Consider the following 15,683-nt stretch of genomic DNA (forward strand, 5'->3'; position numbering starts at 1 on the left):
CACCCCCTCCCTTTTCCTGTCTCATACAATCAGCAGGAAGGATACATTCATGACCTCAGAGACTATTGGAAAGTAGATATTTCAAGAAGGAATGTACGGACATGAACACAGATATTAAAAAATATGCACATTTCGCCCACTCCGATGTGAAAAATATGGCCATCCACACGAGTGAAGTTTAAAAAAAAATGTCTGTCCAAAAAACACATTCTCCAGCTATCATGCACATTTTGTCCCTGTCTGAAAACGCAACGACAGCAGGGCATTACGTTAGTATGTTCCAATCCTGGCACTGCTGTGTGCGCAGGGAACCGAGATAAAAAGTATGTGGGCCACGTACTTATCTACTTGTCAGTGTTCATGTGACATTTTCTCAAAATCTCACCACACTAAATACTATTTTGTGAGCCTGGATTACTGGGGCACGTCCTCTCATGTTCGCAACTTCAAACTCTGCACTGATGATACATATGAGTGCGCTACATTCACCAGTTACGTTGGTTAAAAGGACAAGGAAGTTTTAAGAATTGTTTTAATACTTTCAATATGCAGAAATATACAAGTGTGGAAATGTTGGAGTAGGGGGGTGGTTGGTGGTGGTGTGGTGGCTAATTTGGCCTCTTGTGCAATTGAGTTTGACACCCCTGGTATTGAGAGAGCTTGATCGCCCCCAAGTGGTTATTTCGCGTGGATAGCGCACTGTCTCAATGCTGTTGAGTGGAGAAAATACAGTATATCCTATGTTACTGTACTTTTTGGCATAATCCTGCTAACTAGCTAACTAACTAGCTGCGAAAGCAAACAATACAGGACTACAGCTAAAGAATAAAAATAGTAAAAATACCGATGTATTCATGGTGGGCCGCCACCACAAATAAATAAATGTACGGGAAACACTGTAATAAAAATAATAATACACTTACTAGAGGTATATTCATAATCCACAGCTTGTTTGATTTGTTTAAAATTATTTGTACGGTTACACTCTTAATACTTTTTGATTTTTTATTTGAAGTTATTTTGAAAAATATAAATATAAATGGAAATCATGTGAATGTAATTAAGGCCTAACAGGCACAGGATCCCTGCTGCAAGGCACTAATCACATCCATATATGAGAATGAGAATATGAGAAAAAAAAATGAAACAGATACCAAATAGACATAGATATATATAGATATATATGTAGATATAGATGTAGAAATACCAAAATAGGTCCAAAATATGTGTATTTAACATGAGAAGGATGGCTAATAGGCTAACATGCTAACAGATGGCATGCTTGCACAAGTACTGAAAGTGCTACGGGGGTTCCATAGTGATATCACAACCTGCTATGTAAGTTTAAATCGTTTGAAAAGATGAAAATGGTTAAAATGGTAACGGTTAGCATGCTACCACCTAGCAAGAAAGCAGTAAGGACCGAAAGTGCTGCGGCAGTTGTGTAGTGATTTAATATCTTGCCAAGTAGGTTTATACTATTTCAAATGAAACTGGTGGCATGCTATCACCAAGCAGGTTAGCGCTACAAAAGTGCTACAAAGGTCTATATTAATTTTACATAAATCATGTAAATGTATGTTAATTGATATGAAACAATTCCTAAAATGCTAACATGCTAACAGTTGCATCACTGTCCCGCTACCACCTAGCACGATAGCACGAAGTACCGCTAAGGCAGTTGGATAGTAATTTTACATCATGCCATGTAGTTTTACAGTAATCCCTCATTTATTCCAGTTAATTAGTTCCAAACCTGAACGTGATAAATTAATTTCCGACCTAGGATTCCTTATTAATAAATCAAATATTTTCATACACTCATATTACCCAATATAGTCGATATAAGCCATTTAAGACATAATAAGGCTCATGCTCATTTGTGTTTCAGCACACATCCAGGAAGTATTTTCCGGGATTCAGTGAATGGATGGAGTACGACCACAATAGTATAGTGTTATTATTATGATAATGATGATAATGATTATTATTATGCCTGCTGTGAGATAATTCCATCCATCCATTTTCTATGCCGCATGCTGGAGCCAATCCCAGCTGACTTCGGCAACAGGCGGGGTACAGCCAATCGCAGGGCACATATAGACAAGCAACCATTCACACTCACATTCATACCTATGAACAATTTAGAGTTGCCAATTAACCTAACTAAGGGAGAATCACACCCAGGTCTTCCAATCTCCAGACTGTGACTGTGTGGCCTACATGCTAACCACCAGGCCACCTTGCGGCCCTTGTGAGATAATTGCAACCTACAATAATTGTTGCTGACAGCAATCAAGTGTGGTGCGTGTGTGACACCTACTGCAGGTAGCCAGTGTAGACTACAGTTCATCAGCATCCTTTAATCCCTTAAACTCTATTTGTATTTTAGTTCATTTAGTCATTTTTATGCTTGAAAATACTTAATTTGGAAAAATTTGCTTAATATGCGTATTTTTTGACTAACAGACGGTAGTCAACCACGAAACAGTAGTTGGTGTTTAAATGGACCAGTATGATAGATTGATAGATACCTTTCAATCCACATTATATACAGTATAGTCCCATTCAAAGGGTTGCACTCTGCTGATGGAGAAAGTGTCTCCAAATTTTTGACCGGTACGGTGTATGATTTTGTACAATTTATTTTCATTATTGACAGATGAAAATCTACTTTTCTCTGTCACTCTGGTATACTTATAGTGACGTGTAATTAGCGCTAATGCATCCACCTTCAATTAAAGTTGGTTATGTTTGAAACCACTGCCAAAAGCATCCTTCCTGTAATTACACCGAGACCACAGTTCCTTCGAAAACACACACACACACACACACACACACACACACACGCACACACAGAGTTAACTACTACTGCAGAAAAACAAAGTCCCTCCCCTCAATCACCGGACTGCATTTCACTGACTTCAGTGGGTAGAGAGTGAGTGAGGCTTCTCAGAGATGGTGATGCTCTCGGTCTTTTGCAGAACCTGAGCAGTCTGCTGAGGATTCAACATCTACAGATGTGACACCAAAGTCTTGTTAGAGGACATAATGGAAGAGGTTTCTCTGCAGCAACAAAGTGAAAGCAAGAAGTTTCAGCCATTTGTTTTGTTTCAGAGGTAAGAGAGTGAGTCAGTGAATGGTGAAAAATGTCTTCCTCCCCTGCTGTGAAGGTGCGGGAGCACGCAGACACGCTGTACATCTCCATAGAAGCGGCCATAGCACTGGCCTCCGTGCTGGGCAACGTGTTAGTGGTGTTAGTGGTGTGCGTCAACCGGACCCTGCGCAACACCACTTTTTGCTTCATCGTGTCCCTGGCGGTGGCCGACATTGCCGTGGGGGTGCTGGTGATCCCACTGGCCGTCACCATCAGCTTGGGCATCAACACTCAGTTCTACACCTGCCTCTTTCTCTCCTGCCTGCTTGTCATCATCACGCAGAGCTCCATTCTCTCGCTGCTAGCCATCGCCGTCGACCGCTACCTGAGGGTCAAGATCCCCACCAGGTGAGCTTGTAACGTTATGGCGTTGGAGCCTATGCCAGGCTGTGACTTGGACTGATCACCAGTCCAATAACACAGCATTCGGGTTTTGTCCAGTGTAGCAATCCTTAAAAAGTAACAGAAAAACACAAGAGCATGCAGGGTGTAGCTAATATTATATAGAGGATTTTTGACTAACAATTTTTTTCTAGTAGATCCTTAACAACAGCAGAGCACGTCTGTCATAAAGAGGATCTTTGAAAAGCATTTTTGCAGTAGATCCTCAAAAACAGCAGAGCACTCTTGTCATACAGGGAACCTTTGACTACCATTTCTTCAGTTGATCTTCAAAAACAGCAGTGTGCTAGCTTTTTTGCAGCAGGTCCGCAGCACCCTCCAATAATAGAGAGTATCTTTGCCTGGCGTGATGGAGGGTTATTTCACATCACCAAAGCAAACATCAGCTCATTCAGCTGAGCTCAGGAGGAGGTGGTTCCTCCTGTTTATGTCGTACGTAGCACCATATATCCTTGGCTGCTTTAATGCAAATCAATGGACGGTTCATTGGAAGCTTTTAAGAAAATGAAAATGTCTGCCCAAATAACTGACATGGGCAGAGTTTGCTGAAGGAATAGCTCTCGCACAAGCTACTTTTTACATTCATCCAGATCTCATGCAATGTTTTATTTGTTCACGTGTGCATTTATCATGATTGAATCCTCTCCTGCAGGTACAGCACTATTGTGACCCAGAAGAGGGCCTACGTTGCTGTGTGTCTGTGCTGGGTCATCTCCTTCCTTACTGGCCTGGTGCCCATGGTTGGTTGGAACAACCGCCATGTTCTGGGGAACCTCAGCCGCTCCGACTACATGGTGTGCAAGTTCACCACCGTAATGACTATGGACTACATGGTCTACTTCAACTTCTTCGGCTGGGTGGTGGCGCCGCTGGTTGTCATGATCGCCCTCTACGGGGAGATCTTCCGAGTGATCCGGCGGCAGCTCAACCGGCGTGCTGAGGCTACCTCTGATGGTGAGCGCTACTACAGGAAAGAGCTGAACCTGGCCAAATCCTTGGCCTTGGTGGTTCTACTTTTTGCAGTGTGCTGGCTACCGCTGCACATCATGAATTGCGTGGAATTCTTCTACCCAGGCTCTTCCATACCTAAGCTGGCCGTCTACGTGGGCATTTTCATGTCCCACGTCAACTCAGCCCTCAACCCGCTGGTCTACGCGTTCCGGATAAAGCGCTTTCGGGTCACGCTACTGGAGATCACGCGGAGGTGCATGTCTTGTAAAGCTATGGAACCCAGCCCATATACATGCAGCATGCCGGCGCTAACTGAAAAAGGCCTGCAGTGTGATCCTGTAGATGGCGCCAAGTGAAGCCATCCATCATAGCCTTCTTTTTAGACCAAAGATATTCAACTGTGGGCTAAATTCGGCCCGTGAAAGACTTCAGTTTTCAGTTTTTGCAACAGATTCCTATAAGCAGCAGAGCTCTCCTGTCAATGTTTTTGCAGTAGGTGCTTAAAAACAGCAGAGCGCTCCTGTCATTACTTTGTCATGATCTCTGACTCGCCTTAGTGCTTCTGTTTTCATTTATGACTTTACTTATGACAACCATTTGGTGATGTAAAAGTTTTACGGTATAATAGAGGTTGGGCTGACATAATAGACAAAATGTTAGCCCATTCATTGACACATTGTATGGATTCAATGAAGGAGAAGCTATTTTTAAGCCATCCGTACATTTTGTTTTTCCAAATAGTCAGCTCTTCAGAAAGTCTGCCTGCAATTAGGGGAACTATACTATTCCAATCAATCTGTATTCATTTTTAAAAGTCATTGATTTTTCACTTGATTCACATTGAATTGTATTACGCATGCACCTGCACAGTTTAATGAGACGCAATACAAAAATGCTGCGTTCACGCAAATAATATTACTGCAAAATACAACCACAATTATAAACATATTGATATATTAGTACTGCTTGCACAGTGTCAATCAAAAGTGAGCACTGGTATCTTGGTAAAGGCAGAATTTCCTACATAGTTTTTGTATTAGGTCTCATTAAAAAGTGCAGGCGTACCAAATGAAGTGTCCGGTGAATATGCAAGTAGAGATAAATCATGTTGGTAAATTCACCTGAATAAACATAGCTCTACCATCACTATGTTTGATGATTACTCATATTTCACAGCAAGGTATGACTTGTTGATGCTGTAGTGTTCCCTCGCTTTATCACGGTTCACCTTTTGCGGATTCGCAGAATTTTTTTAGTGCTTTTTTTTTTTTAATTAGAGGGTATGAATGCTGTTACATGCTGTAGTACAATAAGCTAAAAAATACACACATTAAAATAAACAAAAGAGAAACAAAAGAGAAATGTTTTTGCCAGCAATACCAATAATTGGGAATACTATCACTAAATGGAACTTTATAAAGGATGCCAATCACTGTAGCATGTGTCTATTAGCGGTAATTATGCCATTAGACGTAATGACAGGATGTGGCTACTTGATCACGCATTTCAGCGGCTGCAGCAGAGGATGCTAAAGAGGCTCTGATGCATTTGAGCGAAGCCACAAGAGCATCACGTCCAAGTGAGTCAAACATTACGGCTTCTCTTGCAGCTGCGTCAGTGCTGTTGTAGGGTTTGACGTCTGCTCGTGGTCGATGACAATCAAGGCACACCTTTAGGTGTAGGTAGATCCAATATAAGAGCTGCATCACACATTCTGTCTTTGCAAAGATCATCATCATTTAGTTCTGTCTTCTCACTGATGGTTGGAGGTCATGCTTTACCAGTAGCAGGTGTTAGCCCAGGGGTGTCCAAAGTTTTTCCATCAAGGGCCATATGCTGACAAATGAAAGGATCCACTTTGATATTTTGTAAAGCAACATATGTATTGATGCTAAGTTACGCTAAGTTACATAAAATGGTGTGAAAAAGTGATCGCCCCCTTCCTGATTTCTTGTTTAATTGCATGTTTGGCACACTTAAATGGTTCAGATCACCAAACAAATTTAAATATTAGTCAATGACAACACAACTGAATACAAAAAATGCAGTTTTTAATTTACAGAGCACAATTCACATACAAGGTAATTAAAGTGCTTTACAGAAAAGAAGGATAAAATCACTTCACAAAGTAATTCCATAAACACATAAAGTCATTCTAAAATCATTACATAAAGTTCCATAAATCATTCCATAAAACAAAAGAAAGATAAAAAATGAAGAGTGCAGATCAAATGCTTTCAGTTGTCATATGCACAGCTGAATAGAAGTGTTTCAGCTTGGATTTAAACACTGGCAAAGTTGAGGATTGTCACACATCTTGTGGAAGGTTGTTCCAGATTTTGGCAGCATTAAAACTGAAACGCAGCCTAACCGTGTTTAGTCCTGACTCTGGGCACCGGCAGGAGACCACTCCCTGAGCTTCTCAGAGCTCGAGATGGTTTGTGTGGCTCTAACATGGCAAAGATGTACTCTGGTGCAAGACTATGAAAAGACTTGGACACAAGCAGAGCTGTTTTAAAGTCTATTCTCTGAGCAACAGGAAGCCAGTGCAGAGCCCTGAGTACTGGACTAATATGGTCTAATATTTCCTGGTTCTAGTCAGGACTCAAGCAGCAGGATTCTGAAAGTATTTCATCTGTTTTACTGCTTGTTTAGAGAGCCCGGTGAGAAGGCTGTTTCAGTACCTACCTGCTGCAGATGAAGGCACGGATTAATCTCTTTAAATCTGTCTTAGACAGTATTGCCTGATTTTGGCAACATTTGGCTCTGACAGTGGTAAAAATATTTTTGTTAGCTTTATTCCGGGTGATGATAAATCTCCATAGATACCAACCTTTCAATGTGGCTTTGGCTTGGCACCAAGTCTGTCAATGGTGCCTTTACAGAGATTTGGAAAAGACACACTATCGCTTAGGTTGCATGTAACAATTTAATCACTCATTTCTTTGGAGGTAAATGTGGACATCTTACCACTGGGAGCATTTCATGAAATCCTTTTTCAGTTTCAAAGGCAAAAATCCTTGCCTGTAGTGGACAAATTCCTTGCTGATATATCGGGCAGGTTTCACAAGGAAAGTTTGTTTAGATTACTCCTCCGGGCATATTGAGAGAGTTGTAGTCACTGGCTCGTCAGATGTGTTGGAAAAATGAAAAAAAATTGTTTCGTATATCTGCACTTAACAGAAAGGAGTAAAAAAATCCAAACCTACATGGCCCTGTGTGAAAAAGTTATTGCCCTCCCGTTAAAACATAACTTAACAGATTAATTGAGAGCTATCAGTCTGGAAAACATTATAAAGCCATTTCTAAAGCTTTGGGACTTCAACAAACCACAGTTAGAGCCATTATCCACAAATGGCAAAAACATGGAACAGTGCTGAACCTTCCCAGGAGTGGTCGGCCAACCAAAATTACCTCAAGAACACAGCGACGACTCATCCAAGAGGTCACAAAAGACCCCACAACAACATCCAAATAACTGCAGGCCTCACTTGCCTCAGTTAAGGTCAGCATTCATGACTCCACCATAAGAAAGACACTGGGCAAAAACGGCCTGCATGGCAAAGTTCCAAGACGAAAATCACTGCTGAACAAAAAGCAGTGACAAAACAAACAAAACAAATCGTCTCAATTTTGCCAGAAAAATCTTGATTATCGCCAAGACCTTTGGGAAAATACTCTGTGGTCTGATGAAACAAAAGTTGAACTTTTTGGAAGGTGTGTCCCTCATTACATCTGGCGTGAAAGTAACGCAGCATTTCAGAAAAAGAACATTATACCAACAATAAAATATGGTGGTGGTAGTGTGATGGTCTGGGACTGTTTTGCTGCTTCAGGACCTGGAAGACTTGCTGTGATAAATGGAACTAGGAATTCTGCTGTCTACCAAAAAATCCTGAAGGAGAATATCCGGTCAGCTGTTTGTGACTTCAAGCTTGGGTTCTGCAGCAGGACACACCAGGGAGTCCACCTCTGAATGGCTGAAGAAAAGCAAAATGAAGACTTTGGAGTGGCCTAGTCAAAGTCCTGACCTGAATCCTATTGAGATGCTGTGGCATGACCTTAAAAAGGCGCTTCATGCTGGAAAACCCACCAATGTGGCTGAATTACAACAATTCTGCAAAGATGAGTGGGCCAAAATTCCTCCACAGCGCTGGAAGAGAGTCAAGTTACTGCAAACACATGATTGCAGTTGTTGCTGCTAAGGGTGGCTCAACCAGTTATTAGGTTTAGGGGGCAATCACTCAAGGCCATGTAGGTTTGGATTTTTTTCTCCCTTAATAATAAAAAGTTTCATTTAAAAACTGCATTTTGTGTTCAGTTGTGTTGTCATTGACTAATATTTAAATTTGTTTGATGATCTGAAACCTTTAAATGTGGCAAACATGCGAAAAAATAAGAAATCTGGAAGGGGGCAAACACTTTTTCACACCACTGTATATAGTATTTAAAATATGCCTCTCAGCTTTGTGATATAGGCGAAAAGGCGTATTATTAATATGAACTTCAGTCTCTGCTCTTTCCCTTCTAGAAGTTGAGTTTGAAACATGTTTTTCGTTTTCATAATGTCGGTCCAAAGCTTTCTCTGTTGATTTGCCATTGTTAGTACTTCTTCGTTGGTTTTCCTTTCTTTCCAGAAGAACTAAGCTCAAAGGATCTCAATATTTGTGCAATTGATTTAGTTATTGCCAAAATTCCAGATCCATTATAATAAAGCAGATGTTATATGACACTTCTAAACTTTCACTATAGGGCTATTATACTTGTTAAAACTGCCAAAAAAACCCCATTAAAAATTATTTCAGATTTGCTCATTCACATGCCACGTATGACGACCCCTTGTACAAGCTTGAATATTATACATATGTAAGTGAATGACATCAGTGCTTAGTTTACCATCTGCCACCTTCATCCTTGTTGAAGGATTTTGAAAAACTGCTGAGTGTGTTCTAATCCTCAGCCGCCGTCTTAGTGAGTGAGTTGCTGCTTTACCCTCCTGCCATTTATTCTGCAACACTCTCCTACTGTCACTGAATGCAGGCCACAGGCCACAGGACATTAAGCCAAGTAACTCTGTTTTAAGAGTGCTCTATCTACTCTGAGGTAGGAAAATTTGTGTATTCTTTAATATGCAACCTGAACAAACCTAAGACATTGTCATCATTAAGGGCCGACGTGATGGCTGACGCAAATGAAGCTGGAGGAGGCCATGAAGTGGAGGCTCCAGAGTCCGAAATAGACGAAGAAGAAGCAGCCTTGTTGCATTTCAGTAAATACAATGAAGCCCGCCGTGCCCGCCCATGGGAACAGTGGAGCTCCAGAGAGAAGGCGAACTACTACATTGACCGCTTTTTCTTTGGCTTCCTGATTGTTTTTGTCTTTGTGCTGCTGGGCGAGTGTGCATATAAAATGTGGTACGTGACCAACGTGAGGAAGTTTGCGGCGTTTGTGTCCGACCTCGTTGTCTTTCTGTTTGACTCGCTCCTTGCTCAGGAGAGACAAGAGGGGCTGGCTGAACTCTAGTTGTACAATACAAGCAAAGTGAATCCAATGGTTTTCTCCCATGTTTAAGGCATAGTAAAGAAGTTTAATAACTTAACAATAAAGACAATGTAAATATGAGCTTTAAGTCTGGTTGTCATAAAAATGTACTTGATCAACTTCAACTTTTGTGGGTTTTCGTATACTGGCCATCAATGTAATGGAAGGAACCAGTTCAACCACGATAATAAATATATTGTTGAATTAATACCTCTCGAAAAATGTCCAGACTAGGCTATATTCCTCTTTGAGACTGCAAAATCTTTTCATATAGCTCTCATATTGGATGTCATTAGATCATAGCTAGTCAACTGGTGGCCCGTGGGCCAAATCCAGCCCGGAAATGACATCAAACTGTTCAGTACAAAACATGGGAGTGGCCAACATTTTTGCAGCAGGTTCCTAAAAACACCGGAGTGCTGTCATACTCTATAGAGAACCTTTGACTAGCGTTTCTGGGAGAAGGTTCTTAAAAGCAGCTGACTGCTCCTGTCACAGAGGATTTTTGACTCGCACTTGTTGTACTGACATTATAGACAAAATAAGAATACCATAGACGAAGAAGTCGGCAGTCCCCCACCTACTTACCTTTCGGAAAATGTGACCTCCAGAACAGTTTAGTGAATTACAATTATGTATAATGAATGACCATGCATAACATTGTGCAGGTGTACCTAATAAAGTGATGAATTTAATTACAAAAACAACAAAGGCGTTAAGAATAAGTAATAAAGTGATTCCTAGTTAAGGGGATAGTTCAGATTTTTTTACACAAAGTTGTTGTTCAAAAGATTAAAATATTTGGATCACAAAAATGCCTTCTCAAAAAACTCAAACCTTACAAAACGCTCGGCGTTATATCTGTCTCCCGCCGTATCTCTGCGCACTATCGCCTGTGCATTCATATGAATGTGACGAAGACCTCGCATCTTCTTTCCCTGTGGAACACATACGTAAACAATATGGCCGCGGCGCTCCGTCGCGAAAGTCGATGCAAGCGTCTCCGTCACATACACACACAGGCGACAGCGCTCAGGGATTTTTCTGAGAAGGCATTTTTGTCATGCAAATGTATTACTCTTTTGAACACATATTGTTTTGAGAAGCCAAACTCTTTAATTAATTGTCCACAGCAACTAAGTGGAACTATGTTCTTCATCACGGAAATCTGACCAGAACTTGATTTAGGAGACCAAGTGGGGCATAAGTCGCTGTTATTGGACTACAATGCTGATGGGGATGTCATACAATTTCATGTCAAAAAATCTGAACTATCCCTTTAATATATATAACCTGAATGTGAATATTACTTCATAACATTAATGTATGTTTTAATACAGTGGTTCTCAACCCTTTTCTTTTCCAGTGAAGTACCACCTGTGGAATATTTTTTAAATGTATAAAATTTATTTAATATCGTTTTTTTCTGGATTTTTCTGTACATTCTGTATGTCTCACAATAAACATATCATAAACGTTCTGCGCGGTTCATATCTTTGTAAGGGGGTAAATTTACAAAATCAGCAATGGATCAAATACCTATTTTCCCAAATGTATATACAGTATTTATCTGCTAATTTACTAGTATCACCATTTGAGAACGACAGTTTGAATGCCTCTGCGTCTAGTGTCGTCATTCATTACGCGGAAAATTATGTGTTAGCCAAGGACACTAGCTTTACAATACGTTCTAGGTCCACTTCCGTATTATGCCCTGCGCAGGTTTGGCCGCCATGATGGTGAGCAGAATACAGAAACATTGCATTGTAAACATGTCCTCGGCACACTGCTCAGCCATTTATTTATTTATTAAAGGTAATTTGTTTCTCTGGGTGATTAGTCAGTGATGATAATGATTTAGGCTATAGTCTATCAAATGTATTAACAATGCCATTACTGAAATAAATGCTGCATTGTGTAAATACTTCCAGTTAATTATCCACATAGTTATTATTATTTTAAATGTTGATTGTCAAGCGTTGGTAATACTGTTAGGTAAGAAAAAAGTCAAATAAAAAAGGAATTCATGTTTATGCTCAGGTGTTTATTGACATCTACATGTAGGACATATTCTGCAGTATAATGGATTTTTACACACATATACTGTATATATACATATAAATTGTATATACATATAATTTCATTGTGTTCAGTAAATAACATTCTACCATTTTACCAAACTGTACGCACAGCGTCTAACTTTATTTTATACTCAGCTCAGAGCTATTGAATATTGTACACTATTGTCCACCTAGTCCCGCCTACCTGTCTTGCTCACTACCATGGCTGAGTTTATGCGCTATCGGGTACTAAACTCTGTTCCATTAATTTCCAGGGAAATTCATATCCATTTAAACTCTAGTGTCCTTGGTGTTTCTGTCATGATGACGTAAATGACTGTCATTTATCCAAACCAATCAGAACGAAGCATTCTACTATTACATATTTCCGGAACTCCCCGTCCTTCTCTCTCTCTGTCGGATTTCCGAGCGTGACCGACGTTTCGTGTCTGTTCAGACTTAAAGTAAGTCAAAATTGGAATTATTTGTCTTGTATACGCCTGCTAGTGACATATTAATAGTTACACGTAGCACATACCACCTGCGATTGCACGTAATGCTCGCTGAATAAAAGGCTTACCGGGCACGATGAAGGTTCGTGTCGGAGAACTGGGACGACAGGCTGCCGCCATGCGGCTGCTCTGACCGCACGAATGTTGACATATTTCTCAATTTTCCTCAACCCAGTTATGTTCACTTCTGTTCCAGACAATGCACCAGTCTTCATTGGTTTACTTGTCGCCCTACTTCACAGCATTGCTGTTTTGAAGGCGACTGATGAAGTTAGCCAAGCTAAGCTAGCAACGTAACGACAACATTGCTAATTATGCGCATGCGTGATTAACTGGTCTTTCTTGTTAGCATTTGATAGAGGCACAGCACTCATCACTACTCCAAGTGGTCAGACTGCAAGTCTGCTTGACGTGGAGGCCAAAACCTCTAGGTTTTTTTTTTTAACCTGCATGCGTAGAGGCAAAAAAACCTTGTTTTTTTTTTTAGTTTTTTTTTTTTTAACCTGCATTTGCAACACCCATACCTGTCTGTACTATAATGCCACTTTTTTGATGACGATTGAAGTCTTATTTAAAACATGCCAAAATAGTAACAAAATAATGTTGCACTTAAATGTAGCAGATGTTATTATTGATGGTTTAAAAGAACAGATTGAACTTGGGGATTTTATGATATTGTCAGTGGACATCCGCCATCAGTATTAAGTCTTCATAATTTTGATTATAAAAAAACTGGAATATTCTGTGTTCAAGATTTTGTTCTATTGTTTGTGTCCTGCATTTTTGTCCACAGAATGCGTTACGTGGCCGCTTACCTGCTAGCTGTGCTCGGTGGGAACACCAGCCCCTCGGCCAAGGACATCAAGGCCATTTTAGGCAGTGTAGGGATTGAGGCTGATGATGAACGCTTAAACAAGGTAGCTGATTTTATTTTATTTTTATTATGATTTAAGTAAACCCTACTGGAATGTTTGTAACCTGGGTTGTATTTCTGTACAGGTTATTAGTGAGCTGGAAGGGAAAAACATCAATGAAGTGATGAACTCAGGTTAATGCTGTTTACATTAAAACAAATTCAGATGTTGGGGTGCAACATGAAATACTAGTTTGCTGTCCCCTGCAGGCCTCTCCAAGTTAGCCTCCGTACCAGCAGGTGGCGCTGTGGCTGCTCCTGCTGCATCAGGCGGGGCTGCAAGTGCAGGGGCTGCACCTGCTGCTGGTATGCACAATGCTAACTGACTGTCACACATATGTTGTAATTGTCACGCAATCACATTGAATTGAGGACGTATTTTCATCTTCTTCCTACTGCCATCTGATTTAACTGTCTTTTGCAGTGGAAGAGAAAAAGGAGGAGAAGAAAGAAGAATCTGAAGAGTCAGATGAAGACATGGGCTTTGGACTCTTTGATTAATCTGCCTTTGTTTCTAAAAAGCAATAAAAATGTAAAAGGTTTACACAGAATACATTGTTGGTGTCCCTTTTTCCCCCTCCCTGCCAAATTAAAAACTTTCCCCAAATGACTGTGGGTTAGAATAGAATAATCCTTTTAGTCCTGCAATGAGGAAATTCAGTTTTCACAGCAGGAAAGTGCACAGTAAGAGCACATATATAGTAGATTCCCACCTATCTGGCATTTTTTGCCCCTGTATATTTGTGGATTTCTTCTTTCTACTTTAACTTGTAATTTTATTATGTTCATAGAAAGTGGCTTAAGGGAGCCATCTGTGATACAGCTATCAAGCCAGCAGAGGATGCTGTCATAAGTATATTCAAGATTTTCCAGCAGGAAGATGCTCTGACAAGACATGTAGTGGTGATGCTAATGGTTTTTTATTTGAACATGCATACAAGTTACAATGGAATACATCACATAGTACAATTTGCAGTTCCACATGTCCAAAAGGAGCAGGAAGAAGCAAAGCTAATTTAATCCTACCCCCCTGTCCGTTTCACATTAATAGCAATACATTTATTCACTTACTGTATTTCATATGTGGTCTTTTCAATACATACAAAAGTGATACGCTAATATAACAATGTGATAATAAGCATCAAGATTTTGCCACAATCATCATAAACAATAATAATAAAAATAATTCCAGAATTTGATTCCACATACTGAAATGCAGTTGGTTTTTAGTGTTGTTCTCGCATGGAAGTGTTTTAAGTTGAGTTTTTCCCTGAGATCATATTTCTCTTCTCTTATTGAAAAGTATTGTATGACATTTTTAGGTAACAGGTTATTGTTTGCTTTCTGCAGAATTTTAGCTGTTTGAAAATGTATTAATCAGCAAATTTGAATATTTGTGACTTTAGAAATAAAAGAGTTGTATGTTCTCTCCACGCGGCATTGTGGATTATCCTAATTGATCTTTTTTGCAGTACATTTAGCGAGTGCAGATTGCTTTTATAGTTGTTTCCCCATATCTCCTCACAATAAGTTAGATATGGTAATACCAGAGAGCAGCGTTGAGTATGGAGTGATTTTTGGACAAGGACAAATTTTGCTTTATTCATCATTGAGGTATTTCTCGCCACATTATGTTGGTTTGGTTTGGTTTGGTTTAGTTTATTTGAACATGAAGGTTACAATGGAATACGTCTCATGAATCATTCTTGACAGTTCCACATGTCCAAAAGGAGTAGGAAGAAGCAAAGCTTATTTAATCCTACCCCCCCTTCCAATCTACATCTTGTACAGTACTTGTTGTTCACTTCCTGGATTCCATGTCATGTTTTCAGTGATAGTCAGGATAACACATAATAGATAACGGTAAGATATAAAAAAGAACAAAGCTTTTTTCTCTTTTTTTTTAAACAAAACAAAGAAAATAAAAAAAATAAAATAAAATAAAATAAAAAAATAAAATAACAAACCTGACAGAACAATCAGGACTCTTCTGCCTTGTATTTAGCAAACATCAACTGCTTGTATTGTTTTTTGAATTTGCTCATCTCTGTACATTGTTTGAGTTCTTTACTCAATCCGTTCCATAATTTAATTCCACACACGGAAATGCTGTGGGTTTTCAGCGTTGTTCTCGCATATAAATGTTT

General features: G+C 39.8%; 2 protein-coding genes and 1 long non-coding RNA gene across 4 annotated transcripts; all 3 read left to right on the forward strand.

Moving 5' to 3' along the window:
* Positions 1 to 2,983: 2,983 nt before the first annotated feature.
* On the forward strand, positions 2,984 to 5,206 carry LOC129186927 (adenosine receptor A1-like). 2 transcript variants are annotated; one of them, XM_054785688.1, is made up of 3 exons: positions 2,984 to 3,505; positions 4,212 to 4,513; positions 4,634 to 5,206. In XM_054785688.1, the coding sequence occupies exons 1-3, from the start codon at positions 3,150 to 3,152 to the stop codon at positions 4,864 to 4,866; spliced, it is 891 nt and encodes a 296-aa protein (XP_054641663.1). In that variant the 5' UTR covers positions 2,984 to 3,149; the 3' UTR covers positions 4,867 to 5,206. The 2 variants fall into 2 exon arrangements, with proteins under 2 accessions (XP_054641663.1, XP_054641662.1); XM_054785687.1 differs by having other exon boundaries at positions 4,212 to 5,206.
* Positions 5,207 to 9,475: 4,269 nt separating this feature from the next.
* LOC129186559 (uncharacterized) lies at positions 9,476 to 10,132 on the forward strand. Its single transcript, XR_008572251.1, has 2 exons — positions 9,476 to 9,613; positions 9,679 to 10,132. It is a non-coding gene; the product is annotated as an uncharacterized LOC129186559 (long non-coding RNA).
* Positions 10,133 to 12,451: 2,319 nt separating this feature from the next.
* On the forward strand, positions 12,452 to 14,087 carry rplp2 (ribosomal protein, large P2). Its single transcript, XM_054784547.1, has 5 exons — positions 12,452 to 12,575; positions 13,417 to 13,540; positions 13,623 to 13,671; positions 13,747 to 13,842; positions 13,961 to 14,087. The coding sequence occupies exons 2-5, from the start codon at positions 13,418 to 13,420 to the stop codon at positions 14,035 to 14,037; spliced, it is 345 nt and encodes a 114-aa protein (XP_054640522.1). The 5' UTR covers positions 12,452 to 12,575; position 13,417; the 3' UTR covers positions 14,038 to 14,087.
* Positions 14,088 to 15,683: the final 1,596 nt, after the last annotated feature.

The sequence above is a fragment of the Dunckerocampus dactyliophorus genome, chromosome 8 (genome assembly GCF_027744805.1).
Source record: "Dunckerocampus dactyliophorus isolate RoL2022-P2 chromosome 8, RoL_Ddac_1.1, whole genome shotgun sequence".
NCBI classification, from domain to species: Eukaryota; Metazoa; Chordata; class Actinopteri; order Syngnathiformes; family Syngnathidae; genus Dunckerocampus; species Dunckerocampus dactyliophorus.

Excerpts from the sequence above, each read along its gene's own strand:
- LOC129186927 (XM_054785687.1), top strand. The coding sequence starts at position 3,150 with ATGTCTTCCTCCCCTGCTGTGAAGGTGCGGGAGCACGCAGACACGCTG. Across the intron at positions 3,506-4,211 it reads AGGGTCAAGATCCCCACCAG|GTACAGCACTATTGTGACCC; the intron begins GTGAGCTTGTAA and ends CCTCTCCTGCAG.
- rplp2 (XM_054784547.1), top strand. The coding sequence starts at position 13,418 with ATGCGTTACGTGGCCGCTTACCTGCTAGCTGTGCTCGGTGGGAACACC. Across the intron at positions 13,541-13,622 it reads ATGATGAACGCTTAAACAAG|GTTATTAGTGAGCTGGAAGG; the intron begins GTAGCTGATTTT and ends ATTTCTGTACAG. Across the intron at positions 13,843-13,960 it reads AGGGGCTGCACCTGCTGCTG|TGGAAGAGAAAAAGGAGGAG; the intron begins GTATGCACAATG and ends TGTCTTTTGCAG.